Genomic DNA, 22,525 nt, shown 5'->3' with positions numbered 1-22,525 from the left:
TCTGAACCTGGGGACTGTGAAAAGACCCCTGGTGGCATGTCTGGTGGGGTAAGTGTGTGTGTAGTGCTGTGTGTAAGTTGACTATGCAAATAATTAGGAATTTCCTTCACATGAATGTTTCTCATAAAAACAAGAAATGATGCAGTTGTAACAAGAGCGCTGAGAGTCGGGAAGCAAGTTCAGGGAGTGAGTGTTTTAATGAAATAAAACGGAACATAATATAAAGCAGAAACACTAACAGCACCCAGACGAGAAACAGAAACAATGACGCCTGGGGAAGGAACCAAAGGGAGTGACATATATAGGGAAGGTAATCAGGGAGGTGATGGAGTCCAGGTGAGTGTTATAATGCGCTGATGCGAGTAACGATGGTGACAGGTGTGCGCCATAACGAGCAGCCTGGTGACATAGAGGCCGGAGAGGGAGCACACGTGGCAGCAGTAAGTCTTTCCTTATCTCTTAGCCCTCGAGAGACTGACATGCATTGTATTGATATTAGCCCTTTGAATACAATGAAGCGCAAAACCTGCCTCTCAGTTCTTGGCCAGCTGAAGCTTAACTAAGTCCTTCTTTGCAGCACTTGGCCATATAATAATCAAGATAAGATAAAACTAGAGCATGCAGGACTTTCTTTGTAGAGTGTGGTGTCCCCCACAAAAAATATGAGCCTTCAAGCCCTTTTAGGGCAACTGGCCGTGATCGGGAGTCCCATAGGGCGGCACACAATTGGCCTAGCGTCGTCCGGGTTTGGGCAGGGTTTGGACGGGGTAGGCCGTCATTGTAAATAAGAATTAGTTCTTTACTGGCTTGCCTAGTTAAATAAAGGTTAAATAAAAAATAAAAGACAGTTTCCTGAAAAGCACATTCACTCACAGGGTGAGATATATGTGTGCGTATGTGTGTGTGTTTGTGTTTGTGTTCATATCCGTGTGTGCTTGCGTACATGCTTGTGTGCGTGCACGCATGTGTAAGTGCTCATGAGTGTGTGTGCATGTGTGTGTATATATGTGTGTGTATGTATATATGTGTATGTGTGTGTGTGTGCGTCATTGCCTGTATCTGGGTGTCACAGATGTGTAAGGGGGATGCAGAAGCATAGCTGCTCCTTGCCCAGATAAGACAGGAATGTACCTCATGAAGGAAATCAGAGGTGAGACTTATCTCTGGGAGAGAGAAAAAAAACACAATGTGAAATGACATGAACGATTGGCCCTCACACTGTATGTCTACTTGACCTTTCAGCTTGGCCAAGAAGTGGTGCGGTGTGTGTGTGTGTGTGTGTGTGTGTGTGTGTGTGTGTGTGTGTGTGTGTGTGTGTGTGTGTGTGTGTGTGTGTGTGTGTGTGTGTGTGTGTGGCGAAGGAGTGGTGCATCGCAGAGACGAGATGCAGCAGCCATCAAGGAACAGGGATTTAAGAAGTAGTCTTTGGGTGGCAGTCTGATAGCAAGGTCACGGCAAAATGGTTGGTCACGGCAAAAACAGTAGGTTGGTGGAACCAGCCTGATCTCCCTAAAGCTCCCATTTTGTTTTACTGTGAAGTAAAAGGAATCGTCAGGTCAACATGCTAGGGATGCGAGAGTTGATCAATTCTAATTAAGACATGTGTAAGGGTCAAAGGGCTCTGGTCAAACGTAGTGCACTATGTAGGGAATTGGGTGACATTTTGGTCAAGCTTTACAGCTTTATGGAAAAATACATGCTAAGGTGTAAGGTTCAGAGACAAAATACATTCACGGCACGTCAATAGAAATATCAGTGATGTGGATAATAACTCTGCCTGAACAAACCGCTGTGACTCAGCCTCAGAATCACACATGGCAGTGAATTGTGAATTGTCTCATTGTACGTCTCATCACACCTCTATACCTACCATGTCAGCTAGGCTTGTCTGCAGTTATCTGAGGAGAATGGCATAGGGTGCTAGCACTGATGAGCTGGGAACTGGAGGAGGGCTTGACACTGTGTGCTTGACACTGTGTGCTTCAGAGAGAAGGAAGGCATGCTCTCACAAGCTCCTAATATGACTAGAGATCCTCTTATAAGCATTCCAAATACAACGAGAGAGAGAGAGAGAGAGAGAGAGAGAGAGAGAGAGAGAGAGCGAGAGAGAGAGAGAGAGAGAGGTGTGTGTGTGTCTGTGTGTGTGAGCAGCCCTAATCAGGATTAAATCTATGCTTTTTCATATTCCTCATTTACGAGTAATACTAAACCCAGCAACAATATGAAATACAATAATTTTTCCTAGAATAACAAGGCAGTGAGTTGACATTCTCATCTACATAAAAGGCAGACCACCCCACATTCATATCTACATAGAAAATCACCCAATGCATTTTCATCATCAGCATAGTAGCTAGAGAACAGAGTTATTTTGTTATTTCCATCCCTTATTCCACTGAAGAGGAAATTGAAAAGGGGGATTTGTTCACTGTGTTTTTTAAAGGCAAATACACAGGAAATCCACAGGTCCTTTTCAATCACGTTAAGAGGACTGAATAATGAATTAATCCTAGTGATTACCTGACCACCATTCTCTGCCACTGACAGAGAGTAACGATCATTCCTTACTGAACTAAATCTCCCCCAGTTCTCCATTATGAGTGACTAAGAACTGTGTGAGGTGAATGGAAGGGCTGTTTGAGAGTTTGCTTGAGCCTTCCTGGAGTGCCAAATGGCCGGGCAAGCTTAGCACATCTTACGTATTCATTGTTTTGCAGTTAAAGTTTTAGAAATATTTCAAATACCATTCGAAACCCAGGTCTGACTGGGACACTGTGGCAGTGGCAGTGGGACAGTACCTGTGCCTCGGGTAGGGAGACGTCCATGATATTGGGCTGGCCTCGTGGCGCTCCGTTCTCCAGTCGTGAGAAGACCACCTGGTACCCCCTGATCTGCCCGTGCTGTTTCACCTGAAGGGGGGGCTTCCACATCACCCTCAGGGCTGTAGAGTTCAGGGCATCAGCCTCCACCTTCCTGGGAGGGGCTCCGGGCACTGGGGGAAAAGGATAAAAGGTAACAGAGGTTACAAGTCAAGCTTCAACTCTGACTGAGGGTTACAGCTAGGCTTAAACCTGTGTCCAAAATGGCACCGTATTTCAGATGTACCCAGAGAATAATTTAAGATGACCAACCAAGCCTGTTTCAAACACTGTACTCCGTAGCTAGCTAGATCTCTATCGGAATGGCATCAAAGCTTCATCAAAGAAACAGACCTATTGAGAAACATTGAAAGGTCTGTGGAGGTTCAAAGGTAATATGAAGGTAGCATAGATCCCTTTGAAGGTTAGATAAATCAAAGCGTCTCGTGGTTTCTTGGGGGGGACATCAGCGGCTGGGTTGAGTGGCCAGACTTAATGTTTCATGGCAGAGGAAGAGCAGAGCTGCTATTTAAACAGCCTTATTATGAGCAGGATGCATGATCAGCTACCAGGGGAGGTTTTAAATTAATACAACTATGACTTCAATAGAAATGAGCGGAGATAGATTGGCTTGATAATGATAGTCACATAGGAAGCAGCGGAGAGTGAGGAGGGAAGGACAGGAAGCGGTAAAGGAAAAGGCCTGTATTAAGAGATTAATACATAGATATAAGCAGACTGTTAGGGTAGTATTCTACCCAACGCAACACTACATATCCTAACGGAAAGGAAAAGCTCAGTATCTGCCAGTCAGCACTATGCACAGCAGCTCTGCTAATTGGAACCATTTAACCTCATAATACATCTGCAAGCTTCCAGAATCCTGCAGAATCCTGCCGCCTCGGTCGACCTTCAGAAGAACAAAAGTCAATATGGCTCTTGTATTAACAGATAAATACAAAGCCCAAGTCTACATCCCAAATTGCACCCTATTCCCTAAACAGTGCCCTACTTGTCAAAAGTAGTGCACTATGTAGGCAACAGGGTCCCATTTAGAACACACACCATGCCTGTGTAAAATGGAAGAGGAACAGATGTAGAGAACCCCAGCACGTACACACAGACATACTCATGATGCTGTTGAAGTCTTTGAAGTTCGGTCTTCAAGGATTTCAATCCAGAGTACTGCTGGGTGTAAATTGTTCATCCTGTCTTCAGACTTGTCCAAAGGGTGCGTACACTGAAAAGAATGCCGAGTTGTTTGGATGACCCAACTGCTGGGTTGCAGGCATTGGGTCACTTATCAAATCAAAATCAAATCAAATGTTATTTGTCACATGCGCTGAATAACAACAGGTGTAGGACCTTACAGTGAAATGCTTACTTACAAGCCCTTAACCAACAATGCAGTTTTAAGAAAATACCAAAAAAAAAGTATGAGATAAGAATAACAAATAATGAATTAAAGAGCAGCAGTAAATAACAATAGTGGGGCTATATACAGGGGGTACCGGTACAGAGTCAATGTGCAGGGGCACCGGTGTCGAGGTAATTGAGGTAATATGTACATGTATATAGACTTATTAAAGTGACTATGCATAGATAATAACAGAGAGTAGCAGCAGCGTAGAAGGGGGATGGGGGGGCAATGCAAATAGTCTGGGTAGCCATTTGATTAGATGTTCAGGAGTCTTATGGCTTGGGGGTAGAAGCTGTTTAGAAGCTTCTTCGACCTAGACTTGGCGATCCGGTACCGCTTGCCGTGCGGTAGCAGAGAGAACAGTCTATGACTAGGGTGGATGGAGTCTTTGACAATTTTTAGAGCCTTCCTCTGACACCGCCTGGTATAGAGGTCCTGGATGGCAGGAAGCTTGGCCCCGGTGATGTACTGGGCCGTACGCACTACCCTCTATAGTGCCTTGCAGTCGGAGGCCGAGGAGTTGCCATACCAGGCCGTGATGCAACCCGTCAAGATGCTCTCGATGGTGCAGTTGTAAAACCTTTTTAGGATCTGAAGACCCATGCCAAATCTTGTCAGTCTCCTGAGGGGGAATAGGTTTTAGTTGGGTTGTTTTCTTTAAAAAGAGCAAGGTTGGGAAGTTGATGCTGGGTTATTGAGATATGACCCAGCTGGTCTGATGAGAAAACTGGAGGCGTGGCTTAGTAGGGGTGGGGCTTTCAGATAGTTATTTTTGGATACCCGTGACAGTAAATGTAATTCCGATTGATCTGTTCTGCTATGTTGTGATCACATATTGAGGTTGAACACTCAATTTTTTGTAGCTTTGAGAAAGCGTACTAGTTTCTTAAGAGCCTTTGGAAAAATCAATGTTGTGATGATTACCACTTTGTTATAGTATGCAAATAACAATATTATTAATATTATATTCGATATTTAAAGTGCAAAAATGCTAAAGATGTTAAAGATGAATTACATTTACTCTCATAGGTGGCCAAAAATAACTATCTGAAAGCCACACCCCCAATTAGCCACACCTCCTGAAAACAACCTAAGGATTACTTAAAAAAAGACCCAGCTGCTGGGTCGATCCAGCATGAAAATGAATAAAACCCAACTGATGGTTAAATTAACTCATGTTTGGGTAATCCCAATATCCCAACATGTTGGGTTATTCATGCAACCCAACTGGCTGGGTCAAAATAACCCAGCGTGTGTTCTGTCAAATATTTACCCAGCGCTGGGTTTCCTAATAACCCAAATTGGGTTATTTTTTACCTATCATTCTTTTTAGAGTGTAACAATAAACCCTATTGTTTTCAAACAACATACTGTCATCTCTCAGTGTTGGGGCTGCACTGGGATGTTGGACTCAAACTGAGGGCAGCAGTGATAGTTTGTCTCCATCTCTCTCCATCTATTGCTCCCTCTCTCTGCCACCCAGCTCTCTTTCTTTCTCAATCCTTCCCTGGCTGTCTGCTACTCATCAGAGAGACAGAGAGCTCCCACTCACTCCCATGGAGTCTCCATGGAAACCGAGGTGCAGAGACAGAGTAGGTTCATGCCGTGTTCTCTTGTTTCTAGAATGTCCCCTCTACTCAGGTTCACATGAATGAAGTTGCTAATGCACTTTTTCCCAGAATCCCACTGCGTGAATGCAATCAAGCGCACATCATGTGCTTGTCAGCTCAGGGCAGCGGGAAAGTGATTCAGCCAGTAATTCGATAAAGATCTTGGACAGATTGGGAATGTATAGGCAAAGTCAGTTAGGGGGTCACTCATCCCAGTGTGGCAGAGGAGATAGAGAGGAGAAGAGAGAAGGATCTGACAGTGGCCATGCTGTCAGTAAGTTTTCAGAACCCTTGACTTTTTCCAAATTTTGTTGTGTTCCAGCTTCACCTGGAATGCTTTTCCAACAGTCTTGAAGGAGTTCCCACATATGCTGAGCACTTGTTTTCCTTCACTCTGCGGTCCGACTCATCCCAAACCATCTCAATTGTGTTGAAGTCGGGTGATTCTGGAGGCCAGGTCATCTGATGCAGAACTCCATCACTCTCCTTCTTGGTCAAATAGCCCTTACACAGCCTGGAGGTGTGTTGGGTCATTGTCCTGTTGAAAAAGAAATGATAGTCCCACTAAACACAAATCAGATGGGATGGCGTATCGCTTCAGAATGCTGTGGTAGCCATGCTGGTTAAGTGTGCCTTGACTTCTAAATAAATCACAGAGTGTCACCAGCAAAGCACCCCCACACCATCACACCACCTCCTCCATGCTTCACAGTGGGAACCACACATGTGGAGATCATCCCTTCACCTACTCTGCCTCTCAAAAAGAAATGGCGGTTTGAACCCAAAATCGCAAATTTAGACTCATCAGACCAAAGAACAGATTTCCACCAGTCTAATGTCCATTGCTCGTGTTTCTTGGCCCAAGCAAGTCTCTTCTTATTGTTGTCCTTTAGTACTGGTTTCTTTGCAACAATTTGACAATGAATGCCTGATTCACGTATTCTCCTTCGAACAACTGATGTTGAGGTGTGTCTGTTACTTGAAATCTGTGAAGCATTTATTTGGGCTGCAATTCCTGAGGCTGGTAACTCGAATGAACTTATCCTCTGCAACAGTAGTAACTCTGGTTCTTCCTGTCTTGTGGCGGTCCTCATGAGAGCCAGTTTCATCATAACGCTTGATGGTTTTTGCGACTGCACTTGAAGAAACTTTCGAAGTTCTTGATATTTTCCTTATTGACTGATCTTCATGTCTTAAAGTAATGATGCATTGTCATTTCTCTTTGCTTATTTGAGCTTTTCTTGACATAATATGGACTTGGTCTTTTACCAAAGAGGGCTATCTTCTGTATACCACCCCTGCCTTGTCACAACACAACTGATTGGCTCAATCGCATTAAGAAGGAAATAAGTTACACAAATGAACTTTTAACAAGGCACACCTGTTAATTAAAATGCATCCCAGGTGACTACCCCATGAAGCTGGTTGAGAGAATGCCAAGAGTGTGCAAAGCTGTCATCAAGGCAAAGGGTGGCTACTTTGAAGAATCTCAAATCTAAAATATAGCTGTTTGAAACTGGTGTACAAAACCAAAAGTAAAAGACACAAACATGAAACTTAAGAACAGGAAGAATAGAAATAGAGCACATAGAACAGATCTAATGCTTCTTAGACTTGCTTTTAATGTCAAGATAAATCTATAACTGACATTTCTACAGTATGTGAACTTGGTTGGGTCTCCCAAAAAGTATTCAACCCCTTTCTTAAAGCAAGCCTAAATAAGTTCTGGAGTAAAAATGTATCACATAAGTTGCATGGACTCATTCCGTGTGCAATAATAGTGATTCAAATGATTTTTGAATGACTACTTCATCTCTGTACCCCAGTGAATTTCAAACACAGATTCAACCACAAAGACCAGGGAGGTTTTCCAATGCCTCACAAAGAAGGGCACCTATTAGTAGATGGGTTAAAAAAAAAAAAAAGCAGACAATGAATATCCCTTTGAACATGGTGAAGTTATTAATTACACTTTGGATCGTGTATCAACATTCCTGAGGCTGTCACTACAAAGATACAGGCATTCTTCCTAACTCAGTTGCCGGAGAGGAAGGAAACCGCTCAAGGATTTCACCATGAGGCCAATGACTTTAAAACAGTTACAGAGTTTAATGGCTGTGATGGGAGAAAACGGAGGATGGATCAACAACATTGTAGTTACTCCGCAATACTAACCTACTTGACAGAGTGAAAAGAAGTTAGGCTGTACAGAATAAAATGTTCCCAAAACATGCATTCTGTTTTCAACAAGGCACTAAATTATTACTGCAAGAAATGTAGCAAATGAATTAACATTTTGACCTGAATACAAAGCATTATGTTTGGGGCAAATCCAACACAACAGATTACTGAGTACCACTCTCCATATTTTCAAGCGTAGTGGTGGCTGCCTCATGTTATGGATATGCTTGTACAGTAATTGTTAAAGACTGGGGAGTTTTTCAGGATAACAAAATAATGAATCTAAAAACAGGCAAAATCCTAGATGAATACCTGGTTCAGTCTGCTTTCTACCTGACACTGTGAAATTAATTCTCCTTTCAGCTGGACAATAACCTAAAACACAAGGCAAATTCTACACTGGAGTCATACTAAGAAGACAGTTGATGTTCCTCAGTGGCCGAGTTACATGTTTCACTTAAATGGTCGTCTAGCAATGATCAACCACCAATTTGACAGAGCGTGGAGAATTTTGAAAATAATAAATGGGCAAATTGTAACGGTTTTCTTCCGTTGATGAAGGAGAGGACCAAAATGCAGCGCGGCTAGTGTTCAACATGTTTAATAAACAAAGAGACGATAACGTGAACACTATACAAAATACAAAATAACAAACGTGAAAACCGATACAGTCCTATCTGGTGCAGAACACAAAGACAGAAGACAACCACCCACAATCCCCAACACAAAACAAGCCACCTATATATGATTCTCAATCAGGGACAACGATTGACAGCTGCCTCTGATTGAGAACCATATTAGGCTGAACACAGAAACAGACAAACTAGACACACAACATAGAATGCCCACCCAGCTCACGTCCTGACCAACACTAAAACAAGCAACACACATAAGAACTATGGTCAGGACGTGACACGAATGTTGCACAATCCAGGTGTGGGAAGCTGTTAGAGATTTACCCAGAAAGACTCACAGCTGTGTTCGCTGACAAAAGTAACATGTATCTAACATGTATTGACTCAGGGAGTTGAATACTTATATAATCAATATATATTAGTGACATTACAGAGTATTTTGTGTAGATCAAAAAATGACAATTACTGTAAATCCATTTTAATCCCACTTTGTAACAAAACAAAATGTAGGATAAGTCAAGGGGTGTGAATACTTTCTGAAGTCACGGTAGGTAAAGCAGACTACTGCAGGTCCCGGTCCATCTGACATGACAGAAATCCCAGCACACTGCTTGACATATATCCCCCACCATCAAGAACAGCCAGACAATTGCTGCTAGATCTCAATAACTATAGGCTGTGAGATTGGCTTCATTTTATTAAAACAAATTAATTGTGAGTCAGAGGCCCAGCCATCAAGGCCCAGTGCACCCTGACCACAGAACAAATTAGACTTCACTGTGATTGGACAGGGTGCCAGGCAGGCAACTCTGTGGGTTCTGCTGTACTGTGGGGGTGGGAGGATTATTGGTGGGAGAGACAGAGAGAGAGAGAGAGAGAGGATGTAGAGAGATGAAAGAAAGACAAAGAAGAGAGATCGGACAGGAAGGGATAGAACAGAGGATGCCACTGCACTGAGAAATGGACAGATGCTGGAACAATCCAGGGAGAGACGAGAGCTCAAAGTCAAACGGGGGCAGAGAGACGGAAAGAGATGAAAAGAGTGTGAGATTAGAATGCAGTGGGTGTGCAGAGGAAAAATGTAGCAGAGAGAGAGGGGGCATGGGAGAAAGAGAGGGGGAGAGAGAGACAGAGAGAGAGAGAGGTTGGAAGAGATATTAAGAGAAGGAGAGAGAGGGAGGGAGAGAGAGAGCGGAGATGGAGCGAGAGGTGGAGATAGAGGGAGGGAGAGAGCGAGAGAGATTAAGAGAGGGAGGGAAGGAGGGGGGGTGATGGAGCGAGATGGGGAGAGAGAGGGAGGGAGAGAGAGATGGAGATGGAGAGAGAGGTGACACAGTGAAGGTTAGTGGATGTGAGTGAGTGGGAGAGGAACAGTATGCCGAACTAAAACGATGCTTCTGCTCGTCTCTTGTGAAGGCATTATTGGCTGTTTCTAGTCTTTAACTTCTTGCAACTATAGGGGGTGCTGTTCCGCATTAGCATATTTGGGTCTCCAAATTAAACTGCCTCGTGCTAAATTCTTGATCGTACAATATGCATATTATTGTTATTATTGGATAGAAAACAGTCTATAGTTTCTATAGGAGTTGAAATTTTGTCTCTGAGTGGTACAGAACAATTTTTACAGCACTTTTCATGACAGGGTTCAGATTTCAGAAATTTTTACCTCTGATCTGGGGTCTGTTTATAAGGCCACAGTGAATGCTATGAAGAAACCGACACTGCCTACGTCTTCCTCTGGGTGTCTGTACGTCATCACGTTTTCAATGAAATCGATGGGACGTTCACAGCCATTATAAATGACCAAAATGTACAGAGACCGCCCTTTCTCAACGTGCGCCTCAAGCGTGAAGGCCATCGGACCTGTCTCGTTCCAAATCGTTTTCTAACCAGCTATATTTCTCCGGTCATGTTTTCAGTCGTTATAGTTGTTAAAAACATCAGAATGTAGTTAATTTTAACCGTTTTATAGCAATTTATATCCGTTTAGTGCGATTCTGAGGAATTTATTTGTCGTGCACTTTCTAGCTTTGGGAACGTTTCGCGGTCTCGGTCGTTGTTAGTGGACATTTCGAAGGACAGAGGACATCTATCGACCAAAAGACGTTTATAACATAGAAAGGATACATTGCCCAAGAATATGATGGAAGATCAGCTCAAAGTAAGCAATATTTAATATGATAAACCGTGTTTCTGTCGAAATATTTTAAACGCATACATCGCCATTTTGTTTGGTGTAGCTTCACTTGGCCAACCCTGTATTGAAAAGTAAGGATAATTTTAAAAATGTAAATCAGCGGTTGCATTAAGAACTAATTTGTCTTTCGATTCCTGTCAACCCTGTATTTTTTAGTCAAGTATATGATTAGCTTTTAATTAAACTAGATCACTCTGATAGATGACGTCAGACATATTGAGGCTTGATTTCCTAGTATTTTTATTGTGTAACCACGGTTTTGTATGGCTAAATATGCACCTTTTCGAACAAACTGTATATGTATGTTGTAAAATGATGTTACAGGAGTGTCATCGGAAGAATTCTGAGAAGGTTAGTGAAAAAATTAATATCTTTTGGCGGTGATTACGTTATAGCGCTCTTTGGCTGGAATCGATGCTCTGGTAACGTTTTCACATGTAGTATGCTAACTTATCGATTTATTGTGTTTTCGCTGTAAAACGCTTAGAAAATCTGAAATATTGTCTGGAATCACAAGATCTGGGTCTTTCCATTGCTATGCTTTGTCTATTCTTATGAAATGTTTTATGATGAGTAAATTGGTCATACACGTTGCTCTATCTAGTAATTCTAGTCGATTTGCGATGGTCGGTGCAATTGTAAACTGTGATTTCTACCTGAAATATGCACTTTTTTCTAACAAAAACTATCCTATACCATGAATATGTTATCAGACTGTCATCTGAAGAGGTTTTTTCTTGGTTAGTGGATATCAATATCTTAGTTGAGCCGAATTGGTGATAGCACCTGAAGGAGTAAGAAACTGATGGAGTTAGAATAGTGGTGTATTTTGCTAACGTGTTTAGCTAATAGATTTACATATTTTGTCTTCCCTGTAAAACATTTTAAAAATCTGAAATGGTGGCTTTATTCACAAGATCTGTATCTTTCATCTGGTGTCTTGGACTTGTGATTTAATGATATTTAGATGCTACTATCTACTTCTGAAGCTATGCTATCTATGCTAATCAGTGTGTGGGGGGTGGGGGGTGATCCCGGATCCGGGGTTGAGGTTCTAGAAAGGTTAAAGCCCTGCTGCCACTGTGAAGACAAAGAAAAACAAAGAGAGGGGAAGAGATGGATAAAATCAGAGCGAGAGAGAGAGAGGGGGAGGGACAGATAATGCGATAAAGAGACCCTGCTATAGCCATTACACCAGTCCCTGTAGCGCTCTGACCTGAAACAGGACCGTAAAAGACCTGCCTCTACCAGAATGCAAAAACATGGGAACAACGAAGAGAAAGGAAAGCAGCTGCTTTACACCGTAGAGAGAGTAGATGAGTAGCCATTACAATTCTCTCTGCCCTAGCCACCACCCACACATCAATCCCCCCCCCCCACACACACAATGGAAAGCCTAACATAATTAAAAGGCAAGGAGAAAAGCGAGAGGCAGGAAAGATGACATGGGGGAAGAGAGGGAGTCAGGAAGATGTCAAGAGCACATGCTGTCTTCATTTGTTAGCTGTGGTCACCACAGACAGACAGGCGGCTGGAGAAAGATGCAGAAAACCCCTGTTTTATCAGATGGAGAAAAAAAGGAGGAACGGCTCCAGTCCCCACACTGTGCTGACGGACGGACAGCTGGAGAAAGAAGAAACACAGTGAAGAGAAGAGGAAGTACCCTCAACACTGCACTGTCAAATCCGCTGATACTTTCTCCATTGGTTCAGGAAAAGAGCCTATTGTATTCCTGGTTACGATGGAGCCCCTTGTAAGAATGTTGTGTAATGGCATCTTAGACTTCGTGGACACAGATGCTGGACTGTGCTGCTGTGATGCGAGGAGGTATGCTCTGTGTGCGTCCAAAATGGCACCCAATTCCCTATATAGTGCACTACTTTTGACACGAGACCCATAGGGAATAGGCTGCAATTTCCGGATGTGCCCTCTGTCAGTAATAAACACACAGAGTGTGCTCGCTGGGTGAAGCAAAGCTGACCATCCTTGTGGGCTAGCCTCCGACAGCCCATTTATCCACTCACCACAGCAATTCAAACTAAAGCTTTATCTATGTGAGGAGATGGAGCCTGTCAGATCCCCACTCAGACTCAGGCTCATCACCAGACAACACAGACCGCCTAGCCAGCTACCAGGTTAGAGAAATGACAGCATGCTCAAAGACAGGAAGAAGAGAGTGGTCAAAGAAAAGCAGACAGGTCGTTATAAAGAGTAGAGCAGCGGTAGTAGAAGAGTCCCAGCGCTGGGTTAGTGTCAGTAGTGTGCCCAGAGAAAGAGGGCCTTGCCTGGCTAGAGAGAGGCAAAGATAGGCCACTGGGGAAGGCCCAGTTGAGAGCAGTAGTAGTAACAGTAGTGGCAGTAGTAGTACTACTACAACAGCAGGGCTGGGTTAGTGCCAGTAGTGCTTCGCCAGGAAAGTCCCCAGCCTGACCATGGCAGAAAGGAGCACAGATGCCGGACAGAGGCAGAGACAGGTCAGGGGAAAGCAGCAGCAGTAGTATTAGTAGCAGTAGAGACCCAGTATCAGGCTGGGTTAGTGCCAGAAGTGCTTCTCCGGGAAAGGAGGCCCTATCCTGGGCCCAACCATGGACATACCATCCTCCTTGGTCCTGATCCGGGCTGCAGGGCTCTCTGGGCCTGGGCCTACGTCCGTGTGAGCCCTGACCCACACCTGGTATTCTGTCCACTTCTCCAGGCCCTCCAGTATGTAACTAGAAACGTCTGCCCCGATGTCCGACACCTCGTGGCGCTCCAGGTCCTCTCCAGTTGCGGCCTTGTAGGCCAGTGTGTAGCGGACGATGTCCCCATGGCGGCTGGCTGCAGGGGGCGCTCTCCAACTCACCTTGATGCTGGTGGAGCTGAGGCTCAGCAGGACTACCTCCTGGGGCGGGGCTGAGGGGGCTGGGGGGGGGGGACACAGGGAGGAAGGGGGGTCAAGCAGGAGGGATTGGAGAGGGATGGAAGAGGAGTGCATCCCAAATACCACCCAATTCCCTTTAAGCGCACTACTTTTGACCAGGGCTCTGGTCAAAAATAGTGCACTACTGTAAAGGGAATAGGGTGCCATTTGGGACACAGCCTAGGCCTTCTGGACTGGGAGGGGGAGCTCCATATACTGTAGCCTATAACTCTTTACCAATGTGTGTTAGAGTAATCGTGTGTGTAAGGCAGCCTGAAATTTGTTTTTAAAGGAGGTATAGTAGGTGTATATATAAATACATATGAATCATTTGTTATCAAGTGTTTTTCCTCAGAAGGTGTGCTTATTTTATTTTCTAGTCTGTTGGCTAAGCCCACAATCTTACACAGTAAAACAAATACTTAAAATGTAAACAGGCACATAATATAAATGAGCAAAATAAATGTTTCAGAATATCACGACACAGTGAATATGAACGATGGAAAGGTGGTGGGTGGGTGAGGGATACTGAGGGAGCACAAGAGGAACTTTAACATGCCTGCTTGTGGTTCTGGCAGCCAGAGCAGTGAGGCAGCAGGACACAATATGCTTTCAATAATGAGTCATGTCTGGTTGGTTGGTGTGAAAGAGCTAATCCTTGACAGCCCATTATTTCCTTTCAGAATACAGATGCCCAAGTGATGAACAAATCCAGATTGAAACAGAGTAAAAACAGTCTACAACCCAAATGGCACCCTATTCCCTATATAGTGCACTACGTGGCTGAACCTTTTTGGGTATATTCATGTGGGAGTAGATGAGAGGAAGAGACTATGTGTGGGAGACAAATTGCAACAGCTACGTTTCAAATAGGAGCAGGGTTGTAAGAAATACAAAGAGATAGAGGAGAGGGAGATATAGATATAGAAGAAGGAAATAAAGACAGGGACAGATAAAGAGAGCAAGAGCATGAAATGGTGAATGGGTAAGAATATTGAGGACAGAGATAGTAATAGAATTGTGATTCTGAGAAGCACGGGGAATAGAGCAGAAAGATTGAAATGCAGTGAAAGGAGGTGGAAGTTATTGAGACAAAGACAGATAGAGAGAGAGACACTTTGCTGTGTTAGAACCCTTCTTGAAATGGTGACTCAGTGACTCTGTGTGTCAGTGGGCAGGCAGATAAGAGACTGACTAGAGAGAGAGAGAGAGAGAGAGAGAGAGAGAGAGAGAGAGAGAGAGAGAGAGAGAGAGAGAGAGAGAGAGAGAGAGAGAGAGAGAGAGAGAGAGAGAGAGAGAGAGAGAGAGAGAGAGAGAGAGAGAGAGAGAGAGAGAGAGAGAGAGAGAGAGAGAGAGAGAGAGAGAGAGAGAGAGAGAGAGAGAGAGAGAGAGCTCCATTTCGAGACCTCTGTTCCTATGGGAATCAAAGGCCTGCCTGGTCCCTCAAAAGTAGTGCACTAAATAGAGAATAGGGATCCATTTGGGACGCACCCTGGCTCCCCCTTTCCATACATGAAGGTTTTGACAGCTGACAAGTAAAACAAATGGCTCAGAATAAGCTCTGATTTGTTTTAGGGAACCCATCATAAATATTTCAGCTTCCAACCCCTAGATTTCCTGTAGAGCCTTCTCGGTGATGTGAGCGGAGCCTGAGGCAGTGACAACAGCAGAGGTGCAGCAGAGGGGGCTGGTTATGTGCTAAAAACTCAATTAAGGGGAGCTGTTCGATGCTATTAGTGTCGGGTAGGCGACAGTGATTGTGTTGGTGGATGCCAAGGCCATACATAAAGACGTATAGTACAGTGCGGTGACGTGTTTCATGATAAACTATAAAACCATAATAACAAATGATGGTGACATTTATGATGCTGCCTTGTCTTCTGTGCAGCAGCCTGTTTGGGGTTGCTGGGTTCTGCATCATACTGGAAATGAGCATGTTCTGTGTATGGACTCAGTCGAATGTGGCGCACTGGGTTTATCATACTATTTGTCAAAATGTGCAAGGGTCTACTGGTAGTGATTTGTTATCGACTGACTGCAAATAGGGAGAAGGAATGTTCCTCACAGTGCTGGCATGTACTGTACCTGTCAGGGGAGAACGACTGCCCCCTCTCATTGAAGCCGCTGAAGTTCAAGGCCAACCGCTATACTGCAGGCATTGTTTCCCCGTTATAGTGAATAGAAAAATGGCAATCTTCACGGTCTATCTTTGTGTGAATAAAACATTTTTTTCGAAGACAATCATGGTACAAATAAATTCATTCTAATACACCAGATGTATGTTCTTGAACCTAATATTTTCAAATTGCAAACAGAAGTTATAAGGATAAGCCTGCAGTACCCTGGTCGGCCTTCAACTTGAGTTACTCAATGAGAGGGGGCAGCACTGAGCTAGCCTGCAACGTCACACTTCCTGGAGTAGCTCAAACTGCGCATGTTATGTGTCTCAATGAGATGTCTTCTTAACCGACATCGTTTTGTTTCAATGCACTTTTGAGTCTTCACATAGGAATGAGTGGTGTCACCTGATCGATGGTTTGGTCCATTCATAGTACACACATAGCGTTTTCCCCTCAAGATCAGATGGGTTTGAGGAGCAAAATATGACCTACCTTTTGTCCACCTCAATGAGGTGTTGACTCCACATTCTTGTAAGAGGCAGAGGAATTCATTAAAGTCCTAGAGTAAAGCTTGTTCGAGCGAAAGGGTTGCACGTAGAAGAAGAAAAAGCCTCTGTTTGTGTCTGGGCGTCGGGGTGTGGACCAAAAACTAGTCAGCTCCAGGTAAAGAGAGGTAAAAAGCCTCTGTTTGTGTCTGGGCGTCGGGGTGTGGACCAAAAACTAGTCAGCTCCAAGTAAAGAGAGGTAAAAAGCCTCTGTTTGTGTCTGGGCGTCGGGGTGTGGACCAAAAACTAGTCAGCTCCAGGTAAAGAGAGGTAAAAAGCCTCTGTTTGTGCCTGGGCGTCGGGGTGTGGACCAAAAACTAGTCAGCTCCAGGTAAAGAGAGGTAAAAAGCTATAGGTTTGGGTCTGGGAGTTGAGGTACAGTACTTACTGGACTGGGCAGTCCTGGCCTCAATAAGTTGGGTGTAGACGCCAAGACCCATCTCAGAGCGAGCAGCCAGGGAGAACATGTAGAGGGTGTCTGGCTTCAGACCCTCCACAGCATAGGACCCCGCTGGAGGGAAGGTCACATGGAGCTGAGGAAGAAAACAGGCACAATAGACATTAGTAAAAGTCTCAGAAGAGTCGAGAGAAAAAAGGCCCCAGAAACAAATGTTGTCGGCACTAGCAAGATCGCTACTCTATTTATGTGTATGTCTGTCACTAGAGGTTGTTCAAAAAGCACAATGAGAACTGTAGATGTTGTAATCCTCAAAGGTAATATGTAACACTTCCACATAAAAGGTACACAAAGTAGGAATTACATTTCGGATCCTATATTGCATTTGCAACATCTGAAATATCTTATAGAAAGTCCACTGACAGAGTAAAACATAACAGAAACATGAAATGTTTCATGGTCCTACGAGACGGATTACACTATTCCTGGAGTAGGGGGATTGCATTATCAGTAAGGGTAGGATGTGCTGGCGACAGGTTTAAAGTTGTAATTTACCTTATTGCCAGAGTTAGCCTCCCAGTACATGAGCTCGTACTTGGTGATCTGGTCCTGGACAGGCCACAGCCACGACAACATGATGCGGGTGTCCAACTCTGCCTCTGCCTCGAAGCTAGATGGCTGGGCTGGTACTACAGGCAGAGAGAAAGAGAGAGAGAGAGACTTTACCTCTCAGGATACATAGGGGTTACGTCTTAATTCTGCCGCAGCATGCCCTTGTGCACTCCTTCCCATCCATCTAAAAGCATTGGAATGTCTTACACCAGTTATTTCTTTTAACCACAAAGGGAAGCACACGCTTTGGACAGAGGGGTTGATGACTTGGACTGGGACAAAGTGAATTACTCAGTGTGGAATCATATAGACTGCTGTAGAGTCTGTGGACGCGCCGTGAGACACAGGAGATGCGCTGCACTTTCGCATGAATCACTCTGTAATAGCGCTGAGACTACTGTTTCACAAGTACCAGCAATATACAGAACACCTTCGCAAGTGGCTCCTTTATAGCTTGAAAAGCTAGAGTACATCCACAGTACAAAGAAACCAATTCAGAAGACTGTTGCTGCACGGCAAAATAATCCAGTGGCACTGCATCACTTTATCACCTTTCTTCTCAAATGTGTCAGAAGAGGAGGAAACTGCCGAGTAGACACCTACTTTGTTTCTCGGAGGATACAGCACAGGAGATAATATGCCCTTGTGGATATGGATTGTCACTTAGTGAAAAGTGAAACCTCTACTTGGGAGACTTGAGCTTGAAGATTGTCCTACAGCAGAGGGTGGTTAAGGAGCTGAAACAGACCGAACACACAAAGTGCCTCCTGTTTCATACAGTGTCTACTTACCACCTAGGTAGTGTCCCTTCTTCATTGGTAGCAGTGCCCGCTCACCACTCCCCTGCTACACAAGTTGTACACTTACCACCTAGGTAGTGCACTAGGTACTGTCCCTCCTTCAGTGTCCACTCACCTCCCTGCTGGGTCTTGACCTGCAGTACATCAGACGGAGGTCCGTCCCCTACAGAGGTGAACCCCAGCACCCTGAGGCTGTAGGTGATATCTGTGGTCAACCCTGAGATGGTGGTCAGTCTGCTGTCATCGGTGTTATGCTTGTGCCACGCACTCAGCGGGGCTCCGAGGTCAGAGCTATAGTACACCCGGTAACTGAGGAGTGGGTTAGAAAATCAATCAATTAGCCAAGTTTACAAAATGGAACAATCATCAGACGAAGAGACCTGTTAAATCAACCTTTAGCTGTGTGACGTTTGCATATTCAGGCTTTATAAAGCATGTAGGCCATATAAAGAGTTTACAAAGGCTTCATTAAGCCTTAAAAATATATATTAATAGAATATCCTACCCTCTGATCTGTCCATTAGGCTCCTCGGGAGGCTCCCATTGGACCAGCATAGTGGATGCGCTGAGCATGCGAGCCTGTACAGCCAGCGGTGGAGAGGAGGGAGCCTGCTCACTGGTCCTGGTGTCCACGAGGCTGCTGGGAGGGCCACGCCCAATGTTGTTCACCGCCATGACGTGGAACTCGTACTCAGAGTAGGGGCTGAGCCCTCCGATGCTGTAGCGTGTGGTGGCTACTCCGTCGACCTAAAATATAATGACATCATAATAATATGGTCATTTAGCAGACTCTTTTATCCAAAGTGACTTACAGAACTGTCAACATTGACCATGACACATACTGTACATTCAGCATATGTGGCCCATGCAGGAATAGAACCCACAACCATGTGAGAATGGAACCCACAGCCTTGGTGTTGCTAGCACCCACTGAGTCATTCAAACCATTGGAACGTACCTCCTGGAAGCCGTTGTCAGAGACCTTGGCCCGGTACTGGATGACGTAGTAGGACACAGGCTCAGGGTTCCCAGAGTCCCAGGTCAGAGTGACGCTGGTGGCTGTGGTCTCAGTCACAATCAGGGAGGTGGGGGACTTGGGCAGGGCTGTCAGATAGACCATTGGGGAGGGAGAGAAATACACAGGTCATTGAAGCTCACAACAGCAAAACGATACATTTCTGTTTTAACGGACAATAAAGTATACTATTCCATTCTATTCTATTTTGTTCTATTCCATTATATTCTCTCATCCTTCGTCCAGTCCTGCTAACATAATACTACAAATAAAGACGTAAAAAAGGCTGAAAGTGCTCTATCTCACTAATGCAGGCCCCAGAGCTGTGAGCAGCAACAAGAGCGAAAAGAGCGAGAAGGACAGCACTCACATCCTATCAGTCAATCACTGTTCAGAGCCTGTCTCTTTCAGTCCCTCACCTGTCACTAGAGGGGCCAAGCCAGCCATGTTCATTATCTCTCAAAGCAAAGTGTCTCTCAACCAGTGTGACCATTCAGCGCTCTCTCTCTCTCTCTCTCTTTGTTGCTCTCTCTTTCTTTTTCTCTCACTCGCTATATATATACATATATAGAAAGCCCATTATTTCCTTCTTTGCTATCTAGGGCAAAACGTTCTCCTTCAATTAAGTTGAGAGTCAGAGTCTTGAATAGAGAGATGAATAGAGTAATGAGTCTTTTCTATTTTCGTTTTATTTACATATTGATCCAGAAAAACTAGTTCAGGGCTTGGAGCTCGCCTTTGGCAAAAAGACAAATGTGTTCAATGTGAGGTAAATGAGTATCAATACAAAACTATAATATTTAGGGAGTGTAAAGATACTGAAGAAGAGTTTTTGTTAGTCTTGAATAAATAACCAGCATAGAAAGCAGACTTAAGCAGACCGACTCAAAATCTATGTAAGACATGTAAAATGGAGTGAACTGAATGTAAGTTATCTAGCTGGTTTTGTGCTAGGATTTCTTGATATGGTTTTATTTTCATATTTTGCAATTATTTAACATTCTGTTGACTTGCAAGGTGAGTGGTGTGGTATATGGCCAATATACAGCAGCTAAGGGCTGTTCTTATGCATGACGCAACAGAGAATGCCTGGATACAACCCTTAGCCATGGCATATTGGCCATATACCACAAACCCCATAAGTGCCTTATTGCTATTATAAACTGCTTACAAATGTAATTCGAACTGTAAAAATATTTATTTTTGTCATACCCGTGGTATACGGTCTGATATACCACAGCTTTCAGCCAATCAGCATTCAGGGCTCAAACCACCCAGTTTATAATACAGAATATAACATATAAGAGTATAATATGAATGTATTTTTTTCTGCACTCGCAGAGCATTTGAGTTTGAAACACTCAAGATGTAGGTCCATTCTGCAAAGAAAGTGATTATCTGTCCCGTTACCTCATGGTAATGGTAATGTACACACTCTCCCAGGTTTTCTTGTTTCCATCGTAAATGGAAAGAGGCTGCATTGTAATAACATTGTGGCTGAAAATGTCTGCTAAATCACTTTTGTGTTGTGCATTATTGTACTACTGTCAGAGTCCAAATGGATCTGCTAAAGTAAGAGGTGTAAAACAGGGAGAACCGCTCGCCTCCAGACGTCAGATGGTCATTAGGGATGAGACACTGCAACCAAGAGGTTTTAGAGAAAGAGATCAACCCTACAGCCGCAGCCCCCGCCCCCCCCCCCCCCAATTCCCGACGCCTTGGTTGACATCTGCTATTGACATCTGCTATTATTGCCTGCATCCCAAATGGCACGCTATTCCCTATATAGTGATTACTTTTGACCAGGGCCCATGGTGCTCTGGTCAAAAGTAGTGCACTATGTAGGAAAAAGGGTGGCATTTGGGACATAGAATTATGCGTCATATCCAAAAAAGGCAAAAGAAGCTTGAAAAACTTTTGAAACCCTGACTGTATTGCTCTGAGTTTTGAGTGATGTTAAGTTAGAAGTTAGACTATTTTAGGGCCTATTATGCATGCATCACATATACAAAGTTGCGGAATACTTATTCATCAGTAGGTGTGAGTCTGTAGAGAAGAGAGAGCCTCTCCCAGGACTTGAAAATATCCCACCATCTGTCAACACTGTGAGTGATATCATGAGTTAATTGGGGAGTTGAATTTTGCTTACACCTTAAAACATTTCCTGCAGCAATTGGTCAGTAAGTTACGTTGATTTATATTAACGTACAGCTACCGTAATCCATTTCATGGTAATGCATTTTATAGTACCAAAAATGGCACTGTCATCTAATTTACAGTATATTATTGGAATTACGCATGCAGCGACATATTACCCAGAGTTCTTTGAAAGTTTTCATTTTTAAATGGACATTTTGGTCATTTAGCAGGTGCTCTTGTCCTTAACAACTTACAGTCAGTGCATTGAATCACGGTTGATTAAAGAAACACATCACAGTCATAGCAAGTAAAACGTTTCTATAACCGCTACTGAACATGTTGTTGTATTTAAGGATGCATTCGTCTTCAAAATAATTGTAATTACAACAATACATCTTATGATATAATTCTAACTATCTATGGAAAGTGCCAATACAATAGTGAGATATTCACGTTAACTTAATGCCAGAGCGATGAAACAAAGTACAAGTGACTATTAAACTGAAGAAGAAAAAAAATCCTACAGTAATCACAAGGGATTAGAACAAGCAGGTTGGCTGTATGCATTTGCATATTATAGCATACTAATGAATACTGGGTGTTTTATATCACTTGTACTTCTAGAGGCCTAAACATGATGCCAGAGCAATGAAACAAAGCACAAGTGACTATTAAACTGTAAAAAAAAAAAAAAAAATCCTACAGTAATTACAAGGGATTAGAGCAAGCAGGTTGGCTGTATGCATTTGCATATTATAGCATACTAATGAATACTGGGTGTTTAATATCACTTGTACTTCTAGAGGCCTGAACAAAGGCTGCCAATCTGGCCATTATTACAGGGCTAAACAGATCAAATGGACATGGATAAATAGTCAACCATTAAAAGGTTTAAGACCCGCTACTACTCTGACCTGTTCCCTATATACATTTAATTGTTAGGGAACTACTACCATATATCACTTCAATTGGTACAGGACTCTCACTAACAGGCGAAACAAATATAGCCACTGACAAGGCACACCTTAAAATACAGAATGTTACCGAGCCAGCAATTCTTTCTCTTCCCACAATATTTCTCAATGCACCATCATTTA

The 22,525-nt window shown here is 43.6% G+C and overlaps 1 protein-coding gene across 18 annotated transcripts in view; it reads right to left on the bottom strand.

Moving 5' to 3' along the window:
• Nucleotides 1-22,525, bottom strand: part of LOC139578647 (receptor-type tyrosine-protein phosphatase F-like) — a 432,132-nt gene that overhangs the window by 88,848 nt on the left and 320,759 nt on the right. For 11 of the 18 annotated variants that reach the window (XM_071406531.1, XM_071406533.1, XM_071406534.1 and 8 more), the window contains 7 exons: nucleotides 19,233-19,378; nucleotides 18,780-19,021; nucleotides 18,390-18,583; nucleotides 17,418-17,551; nucleotides 16,854-16,998; nucleotides 13,497-13,802; nucleotides 2,799-2,992 (listed from right to left, as the gene is read on the bottom strand). In XM_071406531.1, the coding sequence (XP_071262632.1) occupies nucleotides 2,799-2,992; nucleotides 13,497-13,802; nucleotides 16,854-16,998; nucleotides 17,418-17,551; nucleotides 18,390-18,583; nucleotides 18,780-19,021; nucleotides 19,233-19,378 (1,361 nt within the window). The remainder of the gene's footprint in view (nucleotides 1-2,798; nucleotides 2,993-13,496; nucleotides 13,803-16,853; nucleotides 16,999-17,417; nucleotides 17,552-18,389; nucleotides 18,584-18,779; nucleotides 19,022-19,232; nucleotides 19,379-22,525) is intronic. The other 7 variants (XM_071406540.1, XM_071406549.1, XM_071406543.1 and 4 more) reach the window with 1 other exon arrangement.

The sequence above is a fragment of the Salvelinus alpinus genome, chromosome 6 (assembly GCF_045679555.1).
Source record: "Salvelinus alpinus chromosome 6, SLU_Salpinus.1, whole genome shotgun sequence".
Taxonomy (NCBI): domain Eukaryota; kingdom Metazoa; phylum Chordata; class Actinopteri; order Salmoniformes; family Salmonidae; genus Salvelinus; species Salvelinus alpinus.
Note: the sequence above shows the minus strand (reverse complement) of the source record. Positions and strands in the feature narration are given on the sequence as shown.